We start from the raw sequence: 27,767 nt of genomic DNA, 5'->3' as shown, positions 1-27,767 counted from the left end.
CATAAAAGGGTCACCCCGTATCTGACCAATGCTGTGAAAACTGGGGCTATTTGAAAATTTTACACTGTAAAGTCAATACATTCTAAACTTAGTGCTAAAACTCAACCACTTAAAGCTTAGTGTCAAGGTGGATGAGCAGGTATTGCATCACACACTTTACCACCACTTCCACCTAGAGCCCTTATAAAAGGTACTCGGGTGCTTCTTTATGCCCTTTTGCCTCAAGGGATTAACTACAGGATGATCTGGACCCAGGTTGCTGCACACTCCTTCTGGACATGCCCATACAACACTCAACCTCACTCAGAGTAGCCTTTCATCAGAGCAGAACCTGATTCTAACACCAGTCCCTGATTCTAATGATATTTAAGGCATGCAACAAGTGGCCTACCTGACAAAGGCAGATCTTTCTGCAATTCCTTGGACAACTAACAGCTCTAAAACAGCCATCTCTTTCCAAGACCCCAAAACACCAGGCCCCTCCTTCATCTCTACCTTGGAGTGGGACCTTGATAAGCCCAGCGGCAATGCTAGAGGGGGCTGTGGAAAATTCCACACCCCAAGCTCCTATACACCTGAAGCTTTATGCAATATGCTTGTCAACGTGGATATACGCACGTCTGCTGTGTATAAGAGCCTCAGTATCATCGCACTCAATTATGCTCTGTCTCGCAATGCCCCTTCGGGTACAAATAGACTTGATAAGTAAAAAAAATAAATAATTATATGTATAACCTGTTCATGAAAATATACAATGAGCAGTCTGATAATTGGATCAATCCAGAATATATTTCACCAATAAGTGGTCTGTTCTGGTAGTTGATCCTGCTATCGCAGTCTTAAAACAACTCACTGTTCCAATAGAAGATGTTCTTTTATTCAAAGATTCTGCAGCTGTTTGATATGCTCCTAAAAGCCTCTCTGTTTTATGTCTTAGTCCAGATAGCTGGTTGCAAACATTCTGTCTTCCAGGACCATGCTTCATCTGTGCAATTACCTCCTGCGTTGCAGTTTTGTGTGGATGCCCTAGAGCAGTGATGGCGAACCTTGGCACCTCAGATGTTTTGGAACTACATTTCCCACGATGTTCATGCACTCTGCAGGGTAGTTGAGCATCATGGGTAATGTAGTTCCAAAACATCTGGGGTGCCAAGGTTCGCCATCACTGCCCTAGAGCATGCAATGAAATACATTTCCTTAATTACTAATCTCCATTCACATGTGCAGAACCTTGTGGCCGAAAGCCTAGACAGCTGAAGCTGCTTGCAAAAGACATCTTGCATGTATGCCCTTTGAAGGACAATGTCTTTTGCTGAGGCACCTAAATTCATAAAAGACATTACAGGAGAAAGGTTCTAATTTCACAGCAGAAGATTTAAAAAATAAAATAAAAACCTACTTGGGAACATTCCCCTCTTCAAAATGCAGAGTACCTGATCACTCTACACAGGCTTCATCTTCATAACATAATTACAACCCTTCCTTTCTGCAAAAGACTTGGTCCTCAAGGCCCACCAAGTCTTTTCCAAAGACCTCTTTACAATGAGGGGGTGCTCTCACGCCTAGAGTAGGGGGCCCATCTGTTACAGTTTGCCTTTCTCTGGGTCACAGAAATCTCAGACCTGTTGGTTCAATAGGTGGCTTCAAAATAAAGTTCAAAACCAACCCCTCAGTAGTAGTTCCAGTACCACTACAAGACATGTTCAAATGGAAGTTATTCAAACCAGTTCATGGTGCCAAAGCCCAATGGGAATATTAGTCCTATTCTGGACCTAAAAATCCTCAACAAATACCCTCAAGTTTTGTTGAACTGGAACATGCATGCTCCTATACAGCCAAGCATGGAGTTCTGTGGCTTTGTGGATTTTTAAACAGTCTAGATAATGGGGAAGTTTTTACTTACCACTGGGAAATAACAGATGCCAGTCTTTGAAGCAGGGGAGGTGTGGTCCAGTCCCTCACAGTCCAGGAAACATATCATAATCAACAGTGGAATCTAAGCTTCCCATTAACACACTGGAGCTTAGGAACATTAGTGTTGGCTTTGCTACACTGGACCCCCCAACCCAGTGTAAAGACAAGACAATGCCATGGCCTACATCAGGGGTGTCCAACCTTTTGAAGAGCGAGGGCCATTGAAGTGACTTGGGCGGATGACAGTTCTGTGTCCACGCTGCATATGCAGAACAGATACGGACACAGCCCACGCTACTCTATGGGCCCCCCCAACTCAATCTTCCCAGACAGAAAGGGACGGATCCCTTCTGTTATTTTTTTTTTTTTTTTTGCGTATCGGATTGAAGGTAAGCAGGGGTAAATGGAGGGTCCGATTTGGTCCTAAGGCCATTTTCATACTGATGCGCCACATGCACCTGTGGCTTTCCTGCAGGTTAGCTGCACTTTTCCATAGACTTCTATTATATCCTGAAGGTATAGTGCACTTTCTGAAAGCACATCAAACCCACAGGTAATAACAGAAGTCTATGGCTCAGTGCAGGCAGCCCAGGTGCAGGATTAGTTTGAAAGCAGCCTAGTAACCACTGAAGAACAGATATGCCCCTATATACACCGATTTCAGTTATATAAAAAAAAAAAAAAAAAAAACACACACACAGCACACACCTTTAGCCCAGGTTCCACACTGGGCTGCGGGAGTGAAGCCGTGCAAGCTCAGCTGAACTCGCACGATTTCACTCCCGCTGGCAGTCCCGATTTCGGCCTCGATTATAGAGACATCTGATGCGGCGTCACACCGATTAGGACGGTGCCATTTCCAGCAATTACCGCCGTTATGACATGCGATTTGACATGCCAAATCGCATGTCAAAACACACCAGTGTGAACCAGGCCTATATAACAGTCTTCCATTCGGTTTTCCACAGCTGTTGCTGTCCCAGGCAGATTGCATTTGGCATCGATCGTTACAGGAGCTGGTGTTATACAGGAAGCCTCAGCTTATGTGGCTCTGCAGCGCCTTGCTTTCTCTACCGCCGGCTTCATTCACAACAATGATGCTCTGGGGGATGGCGGGTTGGCAACCTGCGATCTGGGCTTGTCAAAGCACCATCCCAGAGCAGGTGGTCGTATGCCACATCAGAGGGCTCTGCGGGCCACTGGTTGGGCACCCCTGGCCTACATCAACCACCAAGGAGGTCACCAGGAATAATGCAGCCTTGAAGAAAGCAAGCCAGACATTACTCTGTAGAAGGGCCAGAATGCAAGGTACAATCAGGACTTGGCCTTCAGCACTCTGAAAGGGCAGGTTTCAGCCATTACCATTATTTTTCAAAAGCATATGGCCTCGTTCTCCTGAATCAAAACCTTTATTCTAGGTGCATCCTTTGATCATGTCCCCGTTACACCTTGTGATTTCTTGGGACCTCAGCTTGGTTCTTTCTAGCCTGCAGAAACCACTGTTTGCAGGAAAGGTCATCTAAGGGGATAGCCCTGGTTCAAAGTGGCTTTCCTGTAGGCTATAACATTTGTAGACATGTCTGACACATGGGGCCCCTCTTGTAAGGGGTCATTTCACATTCTTCACAAAAGACAACGTAATCTTATTCCCAAGACCATCTTTTCTTCCTAACCTGCATCAGTCTTCCACCTCAATGAAAACACATAGTCCTTCCATCTTTGTGCCCTGCCCAGTCAACCTTTAAAGCTATAAGAAGACAGACTCCCAATCTTCATTATGCTCAGGACCTCTGCTCGGTGCTAGCAATTACACTCGAAAAAGGGGAAAAAACCCCTGTGCCTGTACAAACCCACTCTACTACTAGGTTGGTGGACATTTCCTAGGCATTCAGGCACCAAGCATACTTTTTTAAAGTTTTACCACATGGACATCCAATCTTTTGCAGATGCAGCTTTCGGTCACAAGGTTCTTGCAGCAGTACTCTGAAGTTGGGTTGGTTGACTCTGGTTGTGAGCCTGTTGGCAGTCTGCTTGCCTGGTTGTTTTCCCACGCTTCTCATTTTTTTGCTTGAGGACGTCCTAGGGTCTATGGACAATCTGCCTGTGCCCTGTTCTGTACATATAGGAAGAATTTTCACTTATTTGTAAAATTACATATCTTGGAGTACAATACAGGCCACCGCTCCTTCTATTCCCCGGTAGCCCTGTATTGCTCGCTACAAAACAGAGGATTCACAGCATGTGATTCGCAGCATGTGTGAACAAGCACCAACTCCAAAGCATGCCACACAGAAAAGTAATAGCCAACAATGTTTCTAACAAGATTAACTTTTTTTTGCCAAACAGATATTAGAAGACCAAATAAGAAATGTGAATTGTTCCAGTTTACAGAAGCGTTTAACTCTTTTATGGCCACCAACGTATACCATGTTTTTGGGGGCCCCCCAGTGGCTTCAGTAACAGAGAAAGTGTAAATCTGACATGCAGACTGACAAGCGATAGAGGGAAGGGACATGCAATCTGGCAGCTGCTTCCATCTGCAGCATCCACCTTGCTGAGCCTAGGAAACATGGGAGGAAGATCTGCAAATGTCTGTTCAATTATCTCCCCTTCCTGTTACTGACCTCGAAGTGACATGTAAAACGTTGCTTCCCCAGCCATACTGCAGTCTGCACTACATTTGTTTCATTGAAGGAGAGGTGAGACATCAGGAATCTTTTAGACCCCCCCCCCCCCATCATTAAAGAGAACCAGTCACCAAAAAATGCATCACATAGGGAACTTTTTGTAGAATAGGTCTTCTGTTAGAAAATGTTTGGGGACTGCTTGTCTGCTTTATTCTGTTATACCCTGTACCAAAGGACGCCAGTGCCAAGACACTTATGCTGGAAAACTCCTTCCCTTATCCTGATCAGTTAAGGCTAAAAGGGTCAGGCAAGAGCTTTCAATAAAAGAAAAAGGAAAAAAACAAAAGGTTGGCGCTGCGCTAAAAAATTAATGATAAAAAAGTGATAAGTGATGTTATGAACAAACAAAAGAAAGATATGTAGCAGCTAGCACTAAAATGTGTACAACAAATTAAGAAGCATAAATATAAAAGGCAGTGCAGCGCTATTAATAGTGATAGAATACTTAAATACAATTAAGTAAAAAACAGTGTAAACAAAAATAAAATGTAAACAAAAATAACTCTTTGATAAGAGAAGGAATCCAAATAAATGAATTAAATTAATAAGTGATAGAAAAAACAGCAAAGTCCATTTAAAAACCCAGAAATTAAAAAGTGTCTCAATCTGGTGTGAAAACAATTCCTTAATTAGCAAGATGTGATGATATCTTGATTGCTGTGAGAAGGTGTTCACCCATGCAATTCGTGAAGTAAGGATTAACCGCTTACCAGAGATAAAGACTGTTTTCCACCAGTCTTATAGAGCCTATGGGAAGTCTGGTCTCCCAATACCCTTTCAGCAATATTAAACCTCAGCAATCGATCCGGGTATCCTCACAACGACGCTCCTTCCCACCACAGAGTTTTGAAGACTCTGTGGTGGGAAGGAGCGTCGTGAGGATACCCGGATCGATTGCTGAGGTTTAATATTGCTGAAAGGGTATTGGGAGACCAGACTTCCCATAGGCTCTATAAGACTGGTGGAAAACAGTCTTTATCTCTGGTAAGCGGTTAATCCTTACTTCACGAATTGCATGGGTGAACACCTTCTCACAGCAATCAAGATATCATCACATCTTGCTAATTAAGGAATTGTTTTCACACCAGATTGAGACACTTTTTAATTTCTGGGTTTTTAAATGGACTTTGCTGTTTTTTCTATCACTTATTAATTTAATTCATTTATTTGGATTCCTTCTCTTATCAAAGAGTTATTTTTGTTTACATTTTATTTTTGTTTACACTGGTTTTTACTTAATTGTATTTAAGTATTCTATCACTATTAATAGCGCTGCACTGCCTTTTATAAGAGCTTTCAATAGTTGCATACACATCAGATAACAGGATCCTCTGCACAGATAATAAATACTCTGATCATTAGCTTATTGGGGGTTTCAGAATGTTGACATTTTCAATACAACCATTGCGGCTATGAAAAGCTCTCATCTGACCACCAGGCTAATGCCAAGTCACAAATTCAACATTCGATGAATCGATATCCGACATTAGTATTCAATTTTGGAAAACCTACTGCACATTTTGTAATAAAATTAGTCAATAATTGATTAACACAGCTACAATTGGAGTGGAAAATATCTTTATTACAAACAGCTTCAGAACTGCATTATTGGCTTTTCCTGCATCAAAAAAATACATCAGTAGAAACACATCTCATTTCTTCGGTAATAAAGAGTATACAGCTTTTATAATGGGCTGCTTATAACTTACAAACTTTAATAGAACTATACAAAAAATGTTCCGATTTAAAATTACTGTACAAAAAAGGCACAACAGAAAAAAAACACATAAAAATCTGAACATTATAGATCTCAAAGCAGCGAGATGAATGAAATATTGGTGTTGTAACTGCATTAAAGCGACTCTGCTGGCCAGCCCTTTTTTTTTTTTTTTTTTTTTATATCAAAGTCTAAAGCTTTAAAAGGATATTCAAAATCTTTAGACAAAAATGTAATATATTGCAGTTTTCCAGTTCTTCGCCTGAGGAAAAGAAAACAAATGCAGCTACCACATCGAAGTAGATATGCTGCAAGTGTACAAAACATATCTGTTCATCCTACAAGACTGGGTCCTTGAATCGTCCTGTAACACTTAACTTTTCAAATAAACTCTCAAATAATGTTATTTATTTTATTTCTTTATTACAGGTACTTGTATAGCGCTGTCAATTTATGCAGCGCTTTACATAAAGATTACACATTCACATCAGTCCCTGCCCTCAAGGAGCTTACACTCTAAGGTCCCTAATTCACACATACCAGGGCTAATTTATCCAGGAGTCAATAACCTACCGGCATGTCTTTAAAGTGTGGGAGGAAACACACACAGGTACAGGGAGAACATGCAAACTCCAGGTAGGGCCATGGTTGGGATTTGCACTGATTACACTAGTGCTGTCAGGTGGATGTGCTAACCACTTAGCTACTGTGCTGCCCAATGTTATTAGCTTTCTGTGAACTAGAAAATATACTCTATGTTAATGGGGTAACTTTGTCTCAGGGGAACAATGCTGCTCCTCCATAGGTACAGTAGGGTGAGTGAGCGTGGACAGAAATGTGTTACTGGCAGAATCACAATGAAGATAAGGAAAGAAAACAAATACAGGAATAGAAGGCTACATCTAAGAACTGCCAATCTGCAATATATTACAGCTTTGTTTTTGCTTTAATATTTAACCCCCATCCCTCATTAGTGAGGACCAAGCATCCAACATTCCAAAATGTTTTGATTCTGAAGTGCCTACAGTAAGATTATCAGTTATAGGCAGCACGGTTCAGAGGTAGGACAGGTCAGGATTATTGCTTTTCTTTATAGCAACAGTCACTTTAAAAACAAGCATTTCCAGATTTGGTGTGAAGTTGAAAAGCAGCCAAAAAATGTGACTGGAGCTCCTATAAATGTGTTAGAGAATAAAAAAAATAAAAATAAATGCGGAAAAGCAGAACTCCAGGCAAATAGGGTTAAAAAAAAAAAATTATAATTTAGTCCAGTTACGGAAACGATGCATTTTTTAAATACTGATAATATTTCCCATAATCCTTGGCTCACTATCATGAAAGACGAGTAGGAATGCCAGCATAAGGAAATTGGGCTTTACTGCACTGTGCACTGCTATTATGCACTGTGAGCTGGGGGGTGGGAGTGTCAGGAAGCACCTAATTTGGTGATGTACATACAGCGCCCAGGTGACACCAGAAGGTGCAGCGCTATAGGCCCCAGTATTAATGCCAACCCCCAGCTATTTAGGCATGGCAGGCTGTGTAAAGAATGTGACTTTCAAATATCTTGGCAGATAAAACCTCACATATGTGCACTTCAGCTTCCCATTTAGATGTTTTACTTGAGTTCTGCTTTAAATAACTGGTTAATCTACAGATGAATATTGGCACACTGCAACCTGTGCACATGAATGACTGAATTGCTAACCCAAGACGGTTTTAGATAGGGTTTTAATAGAAGAGACCAAGACACTGATATTCACAAAGGACGGACAGGACATGAAAACAATGGAAGGAAAGGGCACATAGCTTATGGTAGCATTGTGGGTTCCAATATGGTACATAGGCAACTGTTTCAGCCGAAAGGATCACAAATAATGGAATGTTTGAGTACAAACCTTATGGTTTGGGGAAAAATTTATAAAATACAAATACTAAAATTACAATGGTCAGTCGCCATCATCTGGTATCCAAGCAAGCATGCTTATTATGTGATGAATGTACTACAAAAAGCTCAAGTGCTCTCACTGCCAGACTAGCAGAATAAGGAAAGTCATTTACATTTTACAGGGACACCATTGTAGTACACATGGTTACGTTAGCTTGCTTTTCTACACATCCGAGACTTATTGCGTAGTCATTTGTTCCATCATCCAGGTAAGGGAATGGCAAGAACGTGATCTATGGAAGGATTAAGAAGGGGAATAATGCATAGCAAGATCTGGGGGTTCGCATAATGACCTTGCAGGATGATATGGTGTGTTGTAACCCACAGCAACTCCATGAAAAGTTTAGTGCCCAATAATAAATTATGTGGTTAAATTAAAGGCCCTAGTGTGGCAACATTAATATGGTCAGACTGTTTTCATTTTAAATACACCAAAATGGTTTAAAAGGGAACCTATTCTCTTGCAGTTTGCCCTCTATGGAATTCTTTAATGATAAAAGTGATGCATCAGATGAACGCAGCCACTCCCCCCCTACTTGCCACCGCGCAGCCATTTCCCCCTACTCGCCATGGTGCAGCCATTGCCCCCTACTCACCACTGCGCAGACGCAGCCATTGCCCCCCTACTCGCCACTGCGCAGACGCAGCTATTGCCCCCCTACTCCACTGCGCAGCCATTGCCCCCCTACTCGCCACTGCACAGACATTGCCCCCCTACTCGCCACTGCACAGACATTGCCCCCCTACTCGCCACTGCGCAGACGCAGCCATTGCCCCCCTACTCGCTACTGCATGCTTACTGTTGTAAGCATCTATTCAGTTTCAATGTACAAGTACTTAGTTTAGGGAAGAGGTAAAATAAAGTGAAACTCCCTTTGGGGGGGGGGAACGACACTACCCAATCATGTACAAGGAAACTGGAAAAAGCAGGATTTTGGTCAAATAGAATTGGCTGACTGAAGTTACCTTCAACAAGCGAAGTTGCGTTTCTCCCCCCCCCCCCCCCCCTTTCACAACTGTCACTTAGTTTAGTGAATAAGGTGACATTTTGCAGGTTTTCCTTGCACAAGGTATTACGACATTTTTAATTAGCTTCACCTCGTTTACCAAGTGAAATAAAAATGCACTTTCGACCACCGAATGACATCACTGACCTGATAGTGACCGGTAACTAGTATGCAGTCCACAAGTCGCAGCATGGCTACTTTCTCCCTTTGAGACTTTCCTTTGCACCAATTTGCTGCTGCAGTGAAATGGATTTCCAGATGGGAAGAAAAGGGCACGACTGGCATATTGCATGGACCTACCGATGTTTTTAAAGCAACTGTTCTGCAACCAATACTTTCACACAAACCTTTGAGCAGCATCGCATATAAAAAGGATTGCGGGCCTTAAAGTTATGTGCAGTACAAATGCTTACTGGCTTCATCGATGTAAAGACCATTAAAATGTACGTGCGCTTTTACTAGTCATTTTATTGATTTGGGCCTCTGAGCACTAAAAAACTGAATAATCCCATCTCACTATCCCCCCCCCAAGGAATAGACCATATAATTCAGGCTGCATCTCCAGCTACTCCAGTACGCTGCATGTACCTAGTGACTACACACATGCACAGAAAGGGGCAATTTCTTTGTATGGGCAATTCACAGCTCAAAGATTGGCGACTGAATAAAAAGAAAAAAATGGAGCCACCGCTTGAGCCCACCAGGCAGTGTCAAGCAGGATAATGTTTTATGAGGGGGGGTGCTTGGGACAGAGACAAGTTGACTAATAAAAGACTCTCAAAATACTAGCTGGGCCCAGCATGAGAAAATTCAGTTAACAAGAGAATCCCATATCCCTTTACAATCTCGATTTAGCACTCCCTTCATTAGGCTGTGAATGAAAGGCAAAGCCATGAGACTGGTTAGAAACAGAACACCGGTGTAGAGCCTTGCAGTAAACCGTGTAGGGTTACATTTCCGGTATCAATGGATGTGCAATGCGATGTTCCAGGCCATACAGTTCTGGGGGTGGGAAATGAGGATCAGAGGCAGCAAGCAATTTCCATTACCAATGACCTAGGGCCTGGAACACCTATTTGACACGCGATCACCATTGGGCTGCACGGCTACAAGACCATTGTACCCATGCACAGGTTTTAATTACCCCCACAAGAATCTTCAGTCTCAGGAAGTCTGCAGGCGTAGTACAGACAACATATCCCAATAATGGTTTTAATTTGCTTAGAAATCTTTGCATGAGATTTTTAGGTCATATGTTGTGAGAACACCATCTGTCCAATGCGGCAGATTATACAAAGCAGCATTATGTGCCGCTTACAGGGAACTCAATGACTAGCAACATGAAGAACTTCCTTCAGTAATGACATGCACAATAAGCTATAGTACAGATTGATGTATAGAGTCTCATCACTAGCTTAACGAAAGAGTACAGTAACCCATCTAAATGCGAACAAAACATTGTTAATATCCTTACTCAAACAATATAATAAGTCGTCCAAAATAGTGCAAATTTAATTGATTCGAACCAACAGATTTAAGTATTTATCTCTGCGTAACACACCATGTTAGTTTGTATCCCTAGTCGCTGCGGACAGCTCATGCCATGTTGGCTTGTGTCCCTAGTCACTTATGCCATGTTAGCTTGTGTCCCTAGTCACTGCGGACAGCTTATGCCAGGTTAGCTTGTGTCCCTAGTCGCTGCGAACAGCTTATGCCAGGTTAGCTTGTGTCCCTAGTCGATGCGGACAGCTCATGCCATGTTAGCTTGTGTCCCTAGTTGCTGCGAACAGCTTATGCCATGTTGGCTTGTGTCCCTAGTCGCTGCGGATAGCTTATGCCATGTTAGCTTGTGTCCCTAGTCGATGTGGACAGCTCATGCCATGTTGGCTTGTGTCCCTAGTCGATGCAGACAGCTCATGCCATGCTAGCTAGTGTCCCTAGTCGCTGCGGACAGCTTATGCCATGTTAGCTTGTTTCCCTAGTCGCTGCAGTTCTTAGAACTACCAGTAGACCGTACCCCAAAACAGACAGTGGAAACCCACTATGTTGTGAAGAACTGCAGCCTAAGTGTTCCATGTTATTCCAGAGTTACTGTGATACTCGGGATAAAGAAATTCAAAGTTTCACTCTGTTAGAAGAAGAGATGCATGTATTGTTCTTATGAGATCAAGTGGTTACAACACATTTTGGCACCCGTTCCTTTTGGCAATGAATGTGCAAAGATTACACTGAAATGTTATTGTGTTTAGTGAGTTGCTAAAAGATTGAAACAAAAACATTGTGCAAGAAAGCTTTTGCAGCATCTGAATTGGTGGTGGTGTAGTAGCTGCAGTGGTGGTGTCTGGGCACGGTAGCGTCGCCGTTCTTCCAGTATATCATTTTGCTACAGCAACACAGTTCTAGAGATTTAGATTTTTTTCTTAGCTTTCGACAAAGATAGAATAATCTGTAGACCTTTAACTTGTGCCCAGTCACCACCATTTGGGTGTACAGCCAATTCACCCCCTACTAAGGCTGGCCATACATTATTATTATATTTTCTGGTACAATGTTCCTTTAGATTTACCAAAACCATATAGGGAGGTCAAAACCTAAACACTTTGTATTTGTACACAATCCGGCAGGCCCTTGCACTACATAGTAGAAGATAAATCTAAAGGCAATTAAATAAGAGAATTATATAATGTAATGTATGGCCAGCTTTAATTACTATTTCTATATGATATTTATAGCCCTTTCTTATTAATCTCTTCTGCTGAACAAACAATATAAAAAAGTACAAATGGGATCTGCAGCACATTAATTTACATATGGCCTTTGTTTTTTGAAGTACCATTCATTTATGTATTCAATGCAAATTAACTGATCGGCTAATTTAAGACTTTTTTGCAAGCTTCATGTTCCAGGCATATGCCGCCCAAAGCATTTCAATTTTACAATTACTTTCCTTTTTTTTATTAAAATATATTTATTCCAACAAGGATGGTTGTAGAAAAAAAAAAAAAAAGTATTTTCCAGTATTGCAGCACTGACCACATCTTAGAATGGAAAGCAGGCGACAATATATCGTGCTGCCATTTCAAGAAATCCACAACCTTATAGGTAATATATGGTGGCGTTTAGGCACAAACCAGAAAAAAAAAAACGAAATAAATAAAAAAAATATATACTCGAAATTAGACAGATCTTGGTTAATCGGAGATCTAACACGGCATTGTTGAATTGGATTCATCTTGCCATTGTAAAGAGTAGTCAGCAGGCTGACGTTAACTTCTGGTCAATCAAGAAGCTCAATGACTAAGAAAAACTTGCAAGCTCTAGAAGTCGTACAGTTCCAAAATGCCAGAGCTCAGTAGATAAAATCTCCGGGGATCTCTTGCAACACTGGCTCTTCAAACTTAAATCGCTTTGTAATGGCTGTAGATTCAGATTGTTTTTCTATTTCAGTCTGTCTGCACTGTCCCAACGTGTAAGAAGCCATTAATATCAACTCCTCTGTTACAGTCTGTTCTTCCGAGTCTACCTGACTTGGACTGGTAATCGGGGAACTTTCTTCTTTCAGCTCCTCCTCCTCTTCCGATTGTCCTGTCTGGCTGTTGTCCTGTACGGAATTCATAGCACTAGCATAAGGAGACGGGAGATCGCCTTCCGCTAGCCAGGGATGCTGGAGACAGTTCTCAGCATTTGCTCGACCTCTGCCAAAGAGAAAAGGATACATTTACAACACTAGCCTAACCCACAAAGAATGTCAGTAGATTGTGGCCATTGTAAACACTCCCTGATGTGTGTGAAATATCCATCTATAACATACCATATAAACCAGGAAATGAACACAAAGTGTACATGTAGTATTTTATTAATGCAATTCCACGGAACCTGAGGAAGTGGGGTTCTGCACTTACAAAACGTGTTGTGCATCTGCCAACAGTGCCCACCCAACTTCAACAGTAGTTGAAAACAGGCGATAGGGGCCTTTCACACGGACGAATAGAATGGTGGTTTTAGCTGCGGATTTCCTATTTTTATACCGCAGCTAAAAGCACACAATGTTTGCCTATGGCCCCATTCACACACAGCGTTTACCTGCGATTTCGTTACATGCGGTTTGGTGTAAATAGAAAAAATAGAATTGAATGCGTCCAGGTGCGATGTAGCGCAGCTATATGCACATAAACGCAGGTAATCGTAGTCTTTTGTCAACTGCGGATAGCAGCGCAAGAAAAAAAAAAAAAAAACGAACAGGAAGCACATCATTATCAAAAATAAAATAAAAAGGGTAGCTATGGAAAGGACTACCGGAGCTAAACGCGGCTGCATGTAACCACACGTAATCGCAATGTACAAATGCAGCTAATCGCAGTGCCTGGAGCCTTGAATTTCACGAAACATTTGTAGTGCTTTTAACTGCGGCAAAACAGCCATCCGTGTGAAAGGGGCCATACACTTTTTGTAGCTGCCGACATAAAAACTACTGGAACTCCGCTTTAAGATGCTGACTGCACAACACATTAGGTATCCCTGTGCACTTCGGGTTCTCGACACTAAAGTCAACAAAGAGGTGGGGTCACCCATATGACATCACTGACCAAATACGAACATGTCGATATCTGGTCAATAACGTCACCCACCCCTTTACTTTAACAGTGGGTATTCTGATCTGTTACTTCCCTTGTGAGCGCTAAATGACATCTCATGTGCAGGTTTTTCCCTTTTGGGTGGGTCAGCGGCCATTGTTCATCCTGATTGATGTAGGCTGGCATCACTGGACAACATGCTTGACGATGGATGTAAATCATGAAACCATTTAATTTGATTTTTGCAAAATCTTATTACATTTTTCTTCTCTTTTTTTTTTTTTAATTAAAGGACTTACTTATTCATATGAAGGGGGAGTTTTATCTGTGGGTCCCCTTATTGGTAAAGGGGCCTTCCAGATTCTGACAAGCCCCCGACTGCAGACCCCTACAACCACCAGGCCAGGGTTGTGTGGAAGAGGTCCTTGTCCTCAACAGCATATGTTGATGCATGTGGCCTGGTATGGTTGAGGGGGTCACATGCTCATCCCCCCCCCACCCACTCTTTTAGCCTGCCAGGATGCATGCTCGGATAAGGGACCCTTATGGAGTTTTTTGTTGTTGTCGGTCACCCTTAACATGCATATCAGACACCAAAGGCGTCCTTGCTCCTTTGTTTACATTTGCAGAGAATTCTTGGCTAATAGCTGAAAGGGCAGGGCATAGGATACTGGCGGGCGGCGTAACATTTAGCAGAGGCAGAAATATTATTGCTAAATGTTTCAACTCCAAGACCCCATACATGCCATTAGATTTTCTGCAGATTTGTCTTCAGATTTACCAAAACCATATAATATGAGGTCAAACCTTAAGCGTTTCAATTTGTATGCAATCAGGCAGGCCCTTGTACTACATGATTTTGGTAAATCTGAAGACAAAAATCTGCAGAAAATCTAATAGTGTGTATGGGGGCCTTAATTTATACACTTGTTAAAAAAGAAAGTGGCTAGACTCCAAGATCAAAAAGCGAAAAACACAAGACATTTTGTTAATAGACCATCATGCATTTTTTTGTCGCACGCAATATTTGGATAAAATTAGCCACGTGATCTAAATATATAATGCAATATTGCTTAGTGAATTGAACCCCACAGTCTTTTTCTCATAGTTTATATTGTGTGTCTGTGTGCACTAAAAAAAAAAGCATATTTTTTACAAAAAATACAGATTTAATAAATATATTGATATTGTGTGTCAATAGTCAAAATTTGACTATTGACATATCCTCAAAAAAAAAAAAAAAAAAAAAAAAAAAAAATAGATTTTCCTTCAGCTTTTAAAACCAAAAACATGCATTTAAAAAAAAAAATTAACAGGTTAGTCCTACACCACAAAAGGTTGCTTGCTTTTTTCTAAAAAAAATAAAATAAAAAAAAATGTAATTTCTTTTTGAGTTTTCCTATTTGATAGTAATAAATTGACATTGGCATAGAAAAACAGGTCAACTAAATCATAGAAATAAAACAAAGTTATATGAAGCCAATTCAAATTCCTTGACCAATAGACATGACATATGCATGAGTTGTAGGAACCAACACCCAGACACGCTAGTGTGAAAGATGCACTGTAAGCAATTCTTCAAGGGAGATATGGATGCAGACACAGGAAGCAGCAGATAAACCGAGGAAATAGAGATGAATAGAAGGACTTACTCTGGCTCCTTCACTAAAAGTGCTTTGATAAAATCAATAGCCAGTTCCGATATCCCGTCAAAGTCCCCGTCTGTGTAACTGACATTCAGCTGGGAAATGTTTAAGTACGTGTGCTGCTTGTCGTCTCCCAGGAAAGGAGAGGTGCCTGTGAGCATGACATAGGCCAGTACCCCAACGCTCCTAAAATTAAAACATACATGTTATTTATTTTTTAGATCTTTATCACAACAGGTTTGTATAAGATAACACACACACACACACTTATATATATATTATTTGTACTTACCACATATCAGTAGCTGTGCGGATTGGTTCATAACTCAGGATCTCAGGTGCTAAAATAAAATAAAAATAAAAATGTAATACCCCTTATTCGCATAAAACAGCTTAAACAACTTAAGTATGGTCACACAAAAGGAATAGAGAGGGCGATTTATCAAATCGTCGCAGTAGTAGTTCCCTACAGCAGCCTTCTAGATCAGTACATGCCAGGTCCATAGACCGCACTCTTCAGTGAGCAGGATTTATTCACAGCAGTACAATGCAAAGTCCATAGACAGCACTCCTCGGTAAGCAGACAGCAGGGTTCATGCCGGTCCATAGACAGCACCCCTTGGTGAGCTGCCAGCAGAATATATGCACAGCGGCTTCCAGACTGCACTATACTGACCTCCTGAACTGCTGCTTGACATGAACCCTAAAACCCGCTTTATAAACCCCATTTACATGACCTCTGCTGCAGAGACCACATTTAGATCAGCTGTACGATTATTCCAAGAGATACTTACCAACATATTCTGGGGTCCCCATAATTTCTCTCAGTTCCTCATTGTTATTCACAACCCTGGACAAGCCAAAATCCACTATTTTTATGTCTCCTAGCGGACGGTCACTGGTCAATAAAACGTTTTGTGGCTGTAAGAAAAAAAAAATGCAACTTAATTTTATCAACGTTTACAAAAAACACTGCTCTTTAAAAATAATTGTATCTTTCAAATTTTTAAACAGTCACGTTTATGTGTGTCTTACAAAAAATAGTGCCCACACCACCTTTGTGGGAGCACATTTCCAGGTACCAAATTTACATCCATGTTTCGATTTTACCAACCTCAATTTATAAACTTTAAAATTTATTTTAATTCAGTCTTTCAAAAAATATTTGTTGCACAAGAACCCCAAAACTAAAAAGTGATGTCAATATTTCAGGTGAACGTTTACTACATACTACCGATAAGCTTTAAGAGGCGCGCCAGTATCCCCCCCCCCCCCCTTTACAAAATTAAAAGTCATTGGCCCGGATTCAAGTAGTAATTGCGCCTGTGTAACCATAGGTTACACAGCGCAATTGCTTACTTGCCCCGGCGTTACGAATGCTCCTGATTCAGGAACATCGTAACGCCGACTGCAGCCTAAAATCTGCGTGGCATAAGGCTCTTATGCCACGCATATCTTAGGCTACATTCTAGCGATGACCGCTAGGGGGCGCTCCCATTGTGCTCAGTGTATAGTATGCAAATTGCATACTAACACCGATTCATAACGTTGCGCGAGCCCTGCGTACGCAATTTACGTAGTTTGTGTACGTCGGGTTTCGCGCAAGGTTGCACATCCTAATAGCACGCGCAGCCAATGCTAAAGGATACCCGTCGTTCCCGCGTCGCGATATTTGAAATCTACGTCGTTTGCGTAAGTGATTCGTAAAAAAACGCTGCCCTGCGCCTCCGCAAATAAGGGGCACATCTACCTGAATCCGGGCCATTGACTTTAAATAAGGACACTTCCTTTTCCAGGGATCCAGCACTGTCCTCACCCGAGCCGATTCTTCAAGCACCAGCATTTTAACGAGGGGAAACAGGCAGTAAAGTCTTGCAGTTTCCCACTGTACTTGGTTAATGGTCCTGCAGTCTTTTGGGGAACCAAGATATGTCCCAGAAGGCTGTGGGGAAAAAAAGAGGGAGGCGAACATCTGCTCAGATCACTGGGGTAATCGGACCAGAAGTGGTAGCAGGTAGCAGTCGAACCCCCCCAAAAAGTGCCGAATGTTAAGGGGGGGGGGGGGGGGGAATAGCAAACAAGCAGAACTTTCCCTTTTGGACCAAGTTGTAAAATACGGCAGACTTTAATCAATGTGGTGTGAGCAGTGCCCATGTCCATACTGCCATGTGCAATGTGTTTCTCAGTTTTTCTCTATATACTGTTCTGAACGGATCCAAGATTAAATATGCAGACTGGACTGTCGTGTTCCCTTGCAGCTGCACCCTAGCAATTACAGCACTGTCAAAACTTGAACTGCTTACTCAACCATAATTAACAGCCTCCAGACTCCTGAAATGTACGTATACATGACTAAGCATTTTCATGAGATCGAAGAGTTTAAAATGGTACCAAAATAATAATAATGGTCTTTCAATTCACCTAGTTGTGCGTCTATGGTTTAGACTGATCAGAAAATTACCCAAACTGGATTTTTTGGGGGGCAGAGATGAGCCACATAATAGGAGTACAGGGCAGATCCCCATTAGAAAGGGTGACAAAGGAGCAAGCCATCAGATTTACCAATTGCTCCAAAAAGATTTTACCATAACAATTTGAATCACAAACACCACAGTACATTCTCTTCTTCCCACGCCTTGTTTTCTAGATCTACCCTAAATAAATCCCTCAGAGCCGGTTCACACACAGGCGACACGACTTTGGGGGCGACTCGGCAAGGCGATCTCAAGGCGTCTTGAGAGGCAACTTGCAAAATGACTTCAGTATTGAAGTCAATGCAGGTCGCCCCGAATCGCCCCCAAAGTAGTACAGGAAACTTTTTCTAAGTCGGAGCGACTTGCGTCGCTCCTATTAGAACGGTTCTATTCACTACAATGTGACGCGACTTGTCAGGCGGCTGTGTCGCCTGACGAGTCGCCCCAGTGTGAACTGGGTCTCAAACACAAGAAATGATGCTGCATCCTTGAGATTTGTATCCAACTCATGATTAAATAACACATTAGGTATCAAACTGCAAACACCATAAAACTACAGAAAAACAAAATAAAAGTTTCAGTCATGTTCATGGGTAGAAAAAAATCCTGTAAAAAGCATACTGTAATTTTTTTTTAAATAAAGCAAAAAGGACCGGGTAAGATTAGGACTTGTGTTCATTGGCCAGAACTGTCAGCAGGTAAATGTTCCTCGAGTAGCAAACAGTTGAGCACAAAGTATTAATTCAATAATGCTGATTCTTCACAGCTGCAGGTTAAACAATCTGAAAGGGATTTGTGTGATCAGCAGTTGCCTGTCTCACTAGAACAAGCTCTGCAGCCACTGGATCAGTTATAGAAGCGCTCTTCCCCTCTTTAGGGTTGAATATTTTTATTAGAATACCAGATAAGATACAGAAACAAGACAATAGATGAGAGTGGGACAGAGTCTGCCGAGCGCACATCGCCTATAGTTGGCCTTGTGTGTCGTTAAACATTGATACAGAAGACTGCGATAAAGGTCATTCTTCCCCTCTTTAAAGGTTACCTTATATACTTAAAGGGGTTGTAAAGGAAAACATTTTTTTTTCATATTAAGCATCCTTTACCTGCAGACATTCCTCTTTTCACTTCTGCATTGTTTGTTTTGCTCAGAAGTTGCTCTATTTCTTCTCTGTTCTGTTTACTTCCTGCTTGTCTGATTGTTACCGACCACCGTGATGGGAGGCTTTACTGCAGTGGTCAGTGACGTGCTCGCCCCCTCCTGGGAACTACATCTGTGTGGCAGGACGCTCTCTACGTGTTAGAGACTTCAAGGAGGTGTGAATTACTGGGCGTGCCGCAATGCATACTGGGAAATGTAGTTCTTACATGAACGAGTGATGCAAACCAGGAAGTGAATGAGAGAACAGAAACTAGAATGCCGGAGTGATATAGATGAAGGAATTTAATAGGTATTTACTCGTTTTTTAACAGAATCATTACACTATTCTGTCTGTCTACCTTGCAGACATTAATTTTAGGCAAAAAAATGTTTTCCTTTACAACTCCTTTAAGTATAAGCCGAGTTTTTCAGCAATTTTTTTTGTGTTGAAAATGTCCCTCGGCTTATACTCGAGTCACCTTTTTGTGTCTGATCTCCCGGACTTTGGGGACTCGATACCGGGCGGCCGTAGGTCCCCTGCACACATGTAGTCCCACTCTTCCTCTACAAGTGTGCAAAGTTTGTTGTCCGGGGGACCTACAGCCGGGGAGCACAGATTTTTCAAAGGTGGGCACCCCTTCCATAGACTCTCATGTTAAACGGTCATTTCTCTGGTAACTTTGGGGTCCCGGTACCAGCCGGCCATAGGTCCCTTGGACCCGAAACTTGGCACACATGTAACCCCAGTTCTCATCTACAAGTGTGAAAAAGTTTTCTGTCTGCGAGACCTACGGCCGGGGAGCACCAATTTTTCAAACCCAGGCACCCCTTCTATATACTCCCATGTTAAACGCATAGTGAGGCATGGGCACCGTGAGGCATGCAGATGGACACCCTAGGCTTATACTCGAGTTAATAAGTTTACCCAGTTTTTTTGTGGTAAAATTAGGTGTCTCAGCTTATATTCGGGTCGGCTTATACTCGAGTATATACACTTATACAGTAAGTCCACCTTAAAAAAATAAATAAAAAGAAGAATGCACATATTTTTGCAGGAAAATAAAGTGCGCATTCATTTTTTATTTATTTTTTTCAAACAAACCAGAGAAAATCACAATCTGTGGATCGCCAGGCTCCTGCAGAATCTCTCACCAGCCTTATGTCCTTTGAGGTTTGGGATTTCAGTTACAGAGCTGGAAGAAGGGTCTACAAAATGTGGAAATTGCCACACTTGTGTTCCACTGACAACTACAAAGTGACAGATGGGACCTGTAACTCGTGCACTCAAAGCTCCAAATAAAATCATGCAATTGTGTAAGAGAAGCCCCACACAGTCACACCGATTTCTATAATACAGCCGCCTCAGAGGAGGAACCACCCCTGGCACACTACCCCAGTGTGGGGGCTCCCATATGTACCATGTTACACCCTAAATATGGGTGTTAAAGACCTTTTTGTACCATGTGCATGTTAAGCACACTGGATCTGCTCTGTTCAAATATGAATTCCTTTTTAAAATGAAACCGATCGAATCCCACAATTTTATGGCACAAGCAGTTTGTGATACGAATTGTCCAATTGTTTATGTAGTCCTTACTCTGGCCGACCTCTTTTTGACAAGGCTAGTTGCCAAATTATACTCTTGGTTTCAACTTTTCATGGCATGAAACAGGTATGCCGATTGGAGGTTATGATTTCTAGTCCTGCAGGTCAGGGACTGAAATTTATATGTCAAAGGATCGGCATGCCAAAAAGGCAATAAAGATACTGTATCTTTATTTTAATGGCCAAGTTCACCCTTTCAGGCAGAATTCCACTTTTTATAATAGAAGCCTTTTTAGAGTCTTTTCTGCCCAAGCCATACCAATGTGCTCATCGCTCACCTTATCTAGTCCATGGCAGCTTTAAATCTGCACCTCGAAGTTTAAAAAAAAAAAACCAATGCATTCTCAGTCCATCACTTCCTGTAGCATCATGTGACAAGCCAGAAAATAGGGAGTGTTCACCTCTGGGGACCAAGCCTCCCTCATCACCACCCCCCCCCCCAGCTGCCAAGATTTAATCTGATGGGCACATATGCTTGTGGTGGCACACTGATGGGCATATATGTTAAGGGGCGCTCTGATGGACAAAAAGTACCCAGTGCGAACCTTAACATAAAATATGTCCATCAGAATGAACCTTATTTTATGTAAAGGGTAACTCTAATGGGCACATTTTGTTGTACTCAGAGTAACCCTAATATGTGCCCATCAGCATGCCACCACTAGCCCAATATGTGCCCCTGTATATATTACATCCCACATACCTTGAGGACAGGTGGGGAGCAAAAGCCAGCAAGTTGCAGGGGCTGAGAGCTGCACCAGGGGTCTTGCCGAAGGGGGCGGGGCACGCATCATACCCCGCGGCCGGAAAGGAGTGAGTCGGGAGCCAAGAGAAAATACGAGCAGCAGAGGGTGGGCACACGCACATGTGACATCATACCTTACCGGGAGTTGCAAGATGGGCAGCAGGGGTCAGGAATGCGCATGCAGTGTCATTGGCTGCAGGGACGCCCGCGGTCCCTGCAACCAATGCTCGCGGAGTGGAGGCACTTTACACTGGCGGCCTGATGGTACGATACGCTGAATGTAAAATGCATGTAAACAAGTACAAAATGCAGGAGAACGTGATCTAGGAAGCGAAGTATAATAAACGTAATGCAGGAGCGCTAGTGTGGATGTAGCCCAAGTTGCCAAGACAACTGAAAGTCTTGCAAACTTATTTTTAACTTTGCCCTTAAAACAGACCTCACCATCAAATAAAGGAAGGCACTTAATTCACAATGAAGGATTATTTATAGTAAGAAGCATGCATCTTTGAATGTTCCATCAAGACTATTTTAGAGCTGCTATGACCTAACACAAGGCCATTATTGTAGTTAAAGCCTCAGATGGTTTCCCCATGGCTCTTCACATGTAACATTAGCTGAAATGTCAGAAGGACCATTGACAGAGGACACCGGAATACTCATAATAGATCCTATTGAGTTGTGCATACCTTCAGGTCAAGATGCACCACATTGTGCCTGTGCAAAAACGAAACTCCCTTTAAAATCTGCCTCATGAGCCGCTGGACATCCTTCTCTTTGAAGGCCTCTTCTCTTTCTGCTACACACCGGTTGAAGATTTCTCCCCCAGCAGCACTACGGGAAACAAAAAAAACAAACCAAACGGTTATAAAAAAACTTTGATGTATACTTTGGCGAACAACATGTAAAATAGCCATAAAACAGGTATAGCATATTAAACCACTAGCACAGAGTCTCTCAACCGGAGGTCTGCCTTGATCTACCCATCTATCACAAGCGACTTGTAGGTCGTGTCCCCACATAACTGACAGTCATCTCCTCCTACTGCAGCGTAGCACAGGGAGTAGTAACATACATCATTGTCCTACACCGACCCCAGCCAGCCCTCCCTTCCTGTCCATTTCAGGCACTTGTAAGTGACAATATACGAGATGGATGGACGAAAGGAGAGCAGGCAGGGACCAGCACACCAGATGCGATACAACAGCTTCCCTGCACTACTCTGCATGAGTAAACCACTGCTGCACTGCGTTCTACAGGCCCCAGTATTGTGCCCTTCTGTCCTCCTCCCCATATGTACCGTTTCCTGTGCCGCCACCCGTATTGTACGCTCCTGGTCCCCCCCCTTCGTACTGTGCCCTTCTGACCCTCTGTACACTGCGCATCAACCCATCTGGGCAGAATAAGCAAGCACAAGTTTCACATTAAGGAGATCATTTTTAATATTCAATCTAATGCCATTTTTAAAAAATAATTGTAATATCTACAGCTCGCTGATCACATCAATGTTCCATGTGCTGTATATATGGAAATTTCAGGGATTAACCAAGATCTCAAACTCTTTGGCAAGGATTCCTCCAAGGAAAAGAAAGGCAGAGATACCCTTGCATTCGCACGATTGTTGTAGCGACAAACTGCTAAAATTTACAGATACCCGAAGCATTTTCTGAAGCCTGTAGATCCCCTTACTATGCAAATATACAGGTACAAAATAGTTACACTAAGTGATACTCTGCTCCCCAAATATGCAATTATCTACAGATTTCTAGATTGTAAGCTCTAACGAGCAGGGCCCTCTGATCCCTCCTGTATTGAATTGTATTGCGACTGTACTGTCTTCCCTGATGTAAAGCGCTGCGCAAACTGTTGGCGCTATATAAATCCTGTATAATAATAATAATAATAATAACCAGATTTCACATACGCCATCCTAAATACCAAAAAAAAAAAAAAAAAAAGTACAGCGCTACGATTTGCACCGTACTTTCTCAGAGACAGCTTCTGCAAACATGGAATGGAGCCTCTGCAATAATACAATGAAGGAGGCCTACAGCAATGTCAAACAATGACTACAGCTTGTGTAACTGGTTACATCATCTTTTGGCTGGTTTAACCAAAGGGACGAAATGCAGAGCCAGAGCTTGTGAAGATGAAAACATACACGCTTCCTGAATTACAATGGAATTACCATACTATTCATGGAAGGCACAACAAGTTACACATTCATTACAGAAAAAAAAAAAAAAAAATCAAACACCTTAAAAAAGGCAAAGTTCACAAAATAAAAAAGAAACGCACATTTTTGCAGAGAAAATGCATATTACTTTTTTGTACTGCAGTGCAGGAGCCTGGAATGCATTGCACCCGGGATTGGTAGATCTCGGGTGCAATGGGGACTCTTGCAGACATGTCTTCCAGCTTTCATTTAGGCCCATACCTCTGTACAGGCAGTTTGAAAGCCGGACAACATGTCAGTAGATTACAGGAGCGCTCATCAGAACCCCCTGAAACTACAAATCCATCTGCCGTAGTGCATAGGAATCTGAACGAATGACGTGGCTATATGGGTGAAGCCCCACACAGTTCACCACAACCAATAGCTTTCAGCCTTTACAGAATGTTTAGCATTTGCAGTTGAACCTCGGATTACGAGCATAATCTGTTCCAGGAGCATGCTCGTAATCCAAAGTACTCGTATATCAAAGTGAGTTTTCCCATTGAAGTCAATGGAAACGAAAATAATTTGTTCCGCATTGACTTCAATGGGATGCAATACTGAATGCTGCCCAGAGGTGGGGAGGCGCCAGAGAGCGCCAAAAAGGCCCGAGGACACTTCGGATCGTTTTCTGCTCCCCCATACCCCAGGCCAAATGAGGTACTACAGACCAACGTTCAGCTTTTCTCGGCTTCAGCACCCTCGTACCTCAGGCCAAATGAGGTACTGCAGGCCTATTTTCGGCTCTGCTCAGCTTCTGTGCCCCCCGTACCTCAGGCCAAATGAGGTACTGCAGGCCTATCTAGCTTGAATTCTGCTCATCTTGTGAGTCACTCGCAAACCGAATCAGAATTAAAAAAAAGTTGCGCGCAAATCAAAACGCTCTCAAACCAAGGTTCCACTGTACTAGTCATTTTCTGTGAAAGGGTAGGGCATTAGGAAATGGTCATTGTGTCTCATCAGCCAATCATCAAATGACCACAAAATCCAGTGTATTTACAAGAGCTAAATCAAAATTGGTTAGCAGTGAAACCAATCCCAAGGAAAACCTATTCTACATACATTCACAATGCTTCTGGTTATGCATAGTTTTCATATGGCACTCTGCTCATGTAATGCACTGAGAAGTATGCAGGAAGGAGGACACTGACTGAGGTATTGTATCCAGGTAACAATAGGGCAAGGTGTATCTCAAACAAAAGAATCACAATTAAGCCCGTTACCCAACAAGCTGCACAAAAAGCTGTCCAAACAACCTGAAAGATCATCTATTTCCAGATCGCTTCTTTATCAGAAAAAGGACTGAAAAATAATGACCAACATAGCAATGTTTATACATAGTCAGTGACCATGAAAAGTCAAGATTCTGTCTTAGAAGCAGGTTACGGCCGACTTCAATTGTGAAGATTGTGCAGGTGCCTCTACACAATGCAGACACATTAAGGCAACAGAAAAAAGAAATTGCCCCTTGAAAGCTCCCAATCATTAGTGGGTCAAAAAGGTTTGTCTTCAACGACAAGAAGAATTTAAGGAGAGAATGGAAAAAAATTTTTTTGAACAAACAGTGTAGGTTTTTTTTTTTGTTTACTAAAGTCCATTCATTCCAAAATCAAAATGCTAAAAGCAAAACAAAATCTTTCGAATGACATGAGACTAAGAATTTGTGTATAAATGTTCATTCAAAAATCTTACCATCTATGGCCAGCTGGTAAAAAACAATTCAATAATACCGACGGCTTCAATACAGTAGTTAAAGCGGTAGTTCACCCCCCCCCCCCGACACATTTTACCATCGAGACAGGCATTGTAGCGCGAGCTACAGTATGCCTGTCCCGATTTTTTTAACCCCGTACTCACCTTGTAGTCGTCCATCGTAGATTCCGGCTCCCATGGGGAATGGGCGTGCCTATGGAGAGGGAGGATGATTGACGGCCGGCCCTGGCACGTCACTCTCCCCGAAGACAGCCGGAGTAGGTCTCGGCTCTTCACGGCGCCTGCGCACAGGCTATGCGCACGCGTCGTGAAGACCGAGCCTATTTCGGCTATTTCCGGAGAAGCGTGACGCGCCAGAGCCGGCCGTCAATCATCCTCCGTCTCCATAGGCACGCCCATTCCCCGGAATCTTCGATGGACGACTACAAGGTGAGTACGGCGGTAAAAAATTTGTGACAGGCATACTGTAGCTCGCGCTACAATGCCTGATTTTAAGGTAAAATAAAAAAAAATAAAAATTTTCCCGTCGATAGGGTGAACCCCCGCTTTAAAGCAGAGTTCCACCCATTGAAAAGTCAGCTGCTGACTCTTAATCAGACAGTCGCCTGTCCCACGGCCCGGCCATTCCTTCAGAGTCCTGTCCCACGGCCCGGCCGTTCCTTCAGAGTCCTGTCCCACGGCCCGGCCGTTCCTTCAGAGTCCTGTCCCACGGCCCGGCCGTTCCTTCAGAGTCCTGTCCCACGGCCCGGCCGTTCCTTCAGAGTCCTGTCCCACGGCCCCGGCCGTTCCTTCAGAGTCCTGTCCCGCGGCCCGGCCGTTCCTTCAGAGTCCTGTCCCGTAAACGGTGGCTTCCCATGCGTATGCATGAGTGACTTTATTGCAGCTCCGGCCTGTCACATAGCCGGATTCAGTGGACCCGGAAGGAAGACCGGATGAAGATGGAAGCGGCCTCCAGCACGTCGCTGGCATGCTTAGTTTTCAGGTAAGTTTCACATAATGTGAAAGTATGCGATGCATACTAGCACATTACAACATTAACTTTTCAGTTCAGGAAAAAAAAAAGAAAATCACCCAATACAAACACGGTCCAAAAAGACATGGATGAGCGAGTTTGGGGTGGAGAAATTTGACTGGCCTGTACAGAGTCCTGACCTCAACCTGATAGAACACCTTTGGGATAAATTAGAGCAGAGACTGCGAGCCAGGCCTTTTCATCTGATATCAGGGTCTGACCTCACAAATGCGCTTCTAGAATGGTCAAATATTCCAAGAAAGACACTCCTAAACCTTGTGGATAGTCTTCCAAGAAGAGTTGAAGCCGTTATAGCAGCAAAGGGTGGGCAATTTAATGTGGAATCCTACAGGCCAAGTCTGGGAAGCCATTAAAAGTTCATGTACGTGTAAAGGCGGGCATCTAAAATACACACACACACAATATATATATATATATATATATATATATATATATATATATATATATATATATATATATATATATATAGAAAAAAAAATTTTTTTACATGTCTTATTATAGCTTTACATGTGACAACACTGAAGAAATTAAATTTTGCTATAATGTAAAGTAGTGAGTGTACAGCTTGTATAACTGTAAATTTGCTGTTCCCTCAAAATAACTCAACACACAGCCATTAATGTCTAAACCGCTGGCAACACAAGTGAGTCCCCTTCTAAGTGAAAATGAATGACAGCATTCAGCCGAAGGATTCTTACACTAGTATTTTGCTTTGTATTAAGCACTCTAATAGACAAATATAGTACTGTACAACCTTTTTGATAGTATACGTGTTTTGTTTAGTACCCATACCCCAACCCTACGGTTTCATGCATGTTGTACATAAACATTATAAAGCTTTTGTAATTGCACAAAAATCAGCTAAGGATAGCCATAATGTCCAAGCTGTCAGACAGTCACATGGAGCAGATAGCCTGGCAGCAGAGACAGACACATGCTGCTATAGACAACCTCAATTCATCTGCACATACAGTAACAAATTATATATATATATATATATATATATATATATATATATATATATATATATATATATATACACATATACACATACACATATATATACATACACATATATATACACACACACACACACACACACACACACACACTACAGAACTACATCAAACTAAAATCAGATTTTCCACAAATTCATTCAGTCTCCTATGGCAAAATGCAATAAAAACATCCCCATAATGCTGGTGGTTGCCATCTGACACCAGCACCAGCTAGTTCAGGGATGCAGTGCAGCTGGTTTACCCAGCATGCACCTCCCAATCTTGCACACTAGTGACAGCACCAAAAGAAGAGGAAAGGAAGAAGGGGTTGGCCACTGATGTGCTTTAGG

At 42.4% G+C, this 27,767-nt stretch overlaps 1 protein-coding gene across 1 annotated transcript in view; it reads right to left on the bottom strand.

The window, feature by feature from the left end:
- Positions 1 to 9,267: 9,267 nt before the first annotated feature.
- The window catches only part of STK17A (serine/threonine kinase 17a), a 60,308-nt gene continuing 41,808 nt past the window's right edge, over positions 9,268 to 27,767 (bottom strand). The window contains exons 4-8 of the mRNA XM_040353255.1: positions 22,148 to 22,292; positions 16,288 to 16,414; positions 15,786 to 15,834; positions 15,500 to 15,679; positions 9,268 to 12,968 (exon numbers count right to left, since the gene is read on the bottom strand). Of these exons, the coding sequence (XP_040209189.1) occupies positions 12,623 to 12,968; positions 15,500 to 15,679; positions 15,786 to 15,834; positions 16,288 to 16,414; positions 22,148 to 22,292 (847 nt within the window). The 3' untranslated portion in view covers positions 9,268 to 12,622. The remainder of the gene's footprint in view (positions 12,969 to 15,499; positions 15,680 to 15,785; positions 15,835 to 16,287; positions 16,415 to 22,147; positions 22,293 to 27,767) is intronic.

The sequence above is a fragment of the Rana temporaria genome, chromosome 5 (assembly GCF_905171775.1).
Source record: "Rana temporaria chromosome 5, aRanTem1.1, whole genome shotgun sequence".
NCBI lineage: Eukaryota > Metazoa > Chordata > Amphibia > Anura > Ranidae > Rana > Rana temporaria.
Note: the sequence above shows the minus strand (reverse complement) of the source record. Positions and strands in the feature narration are given on the sequence as shown.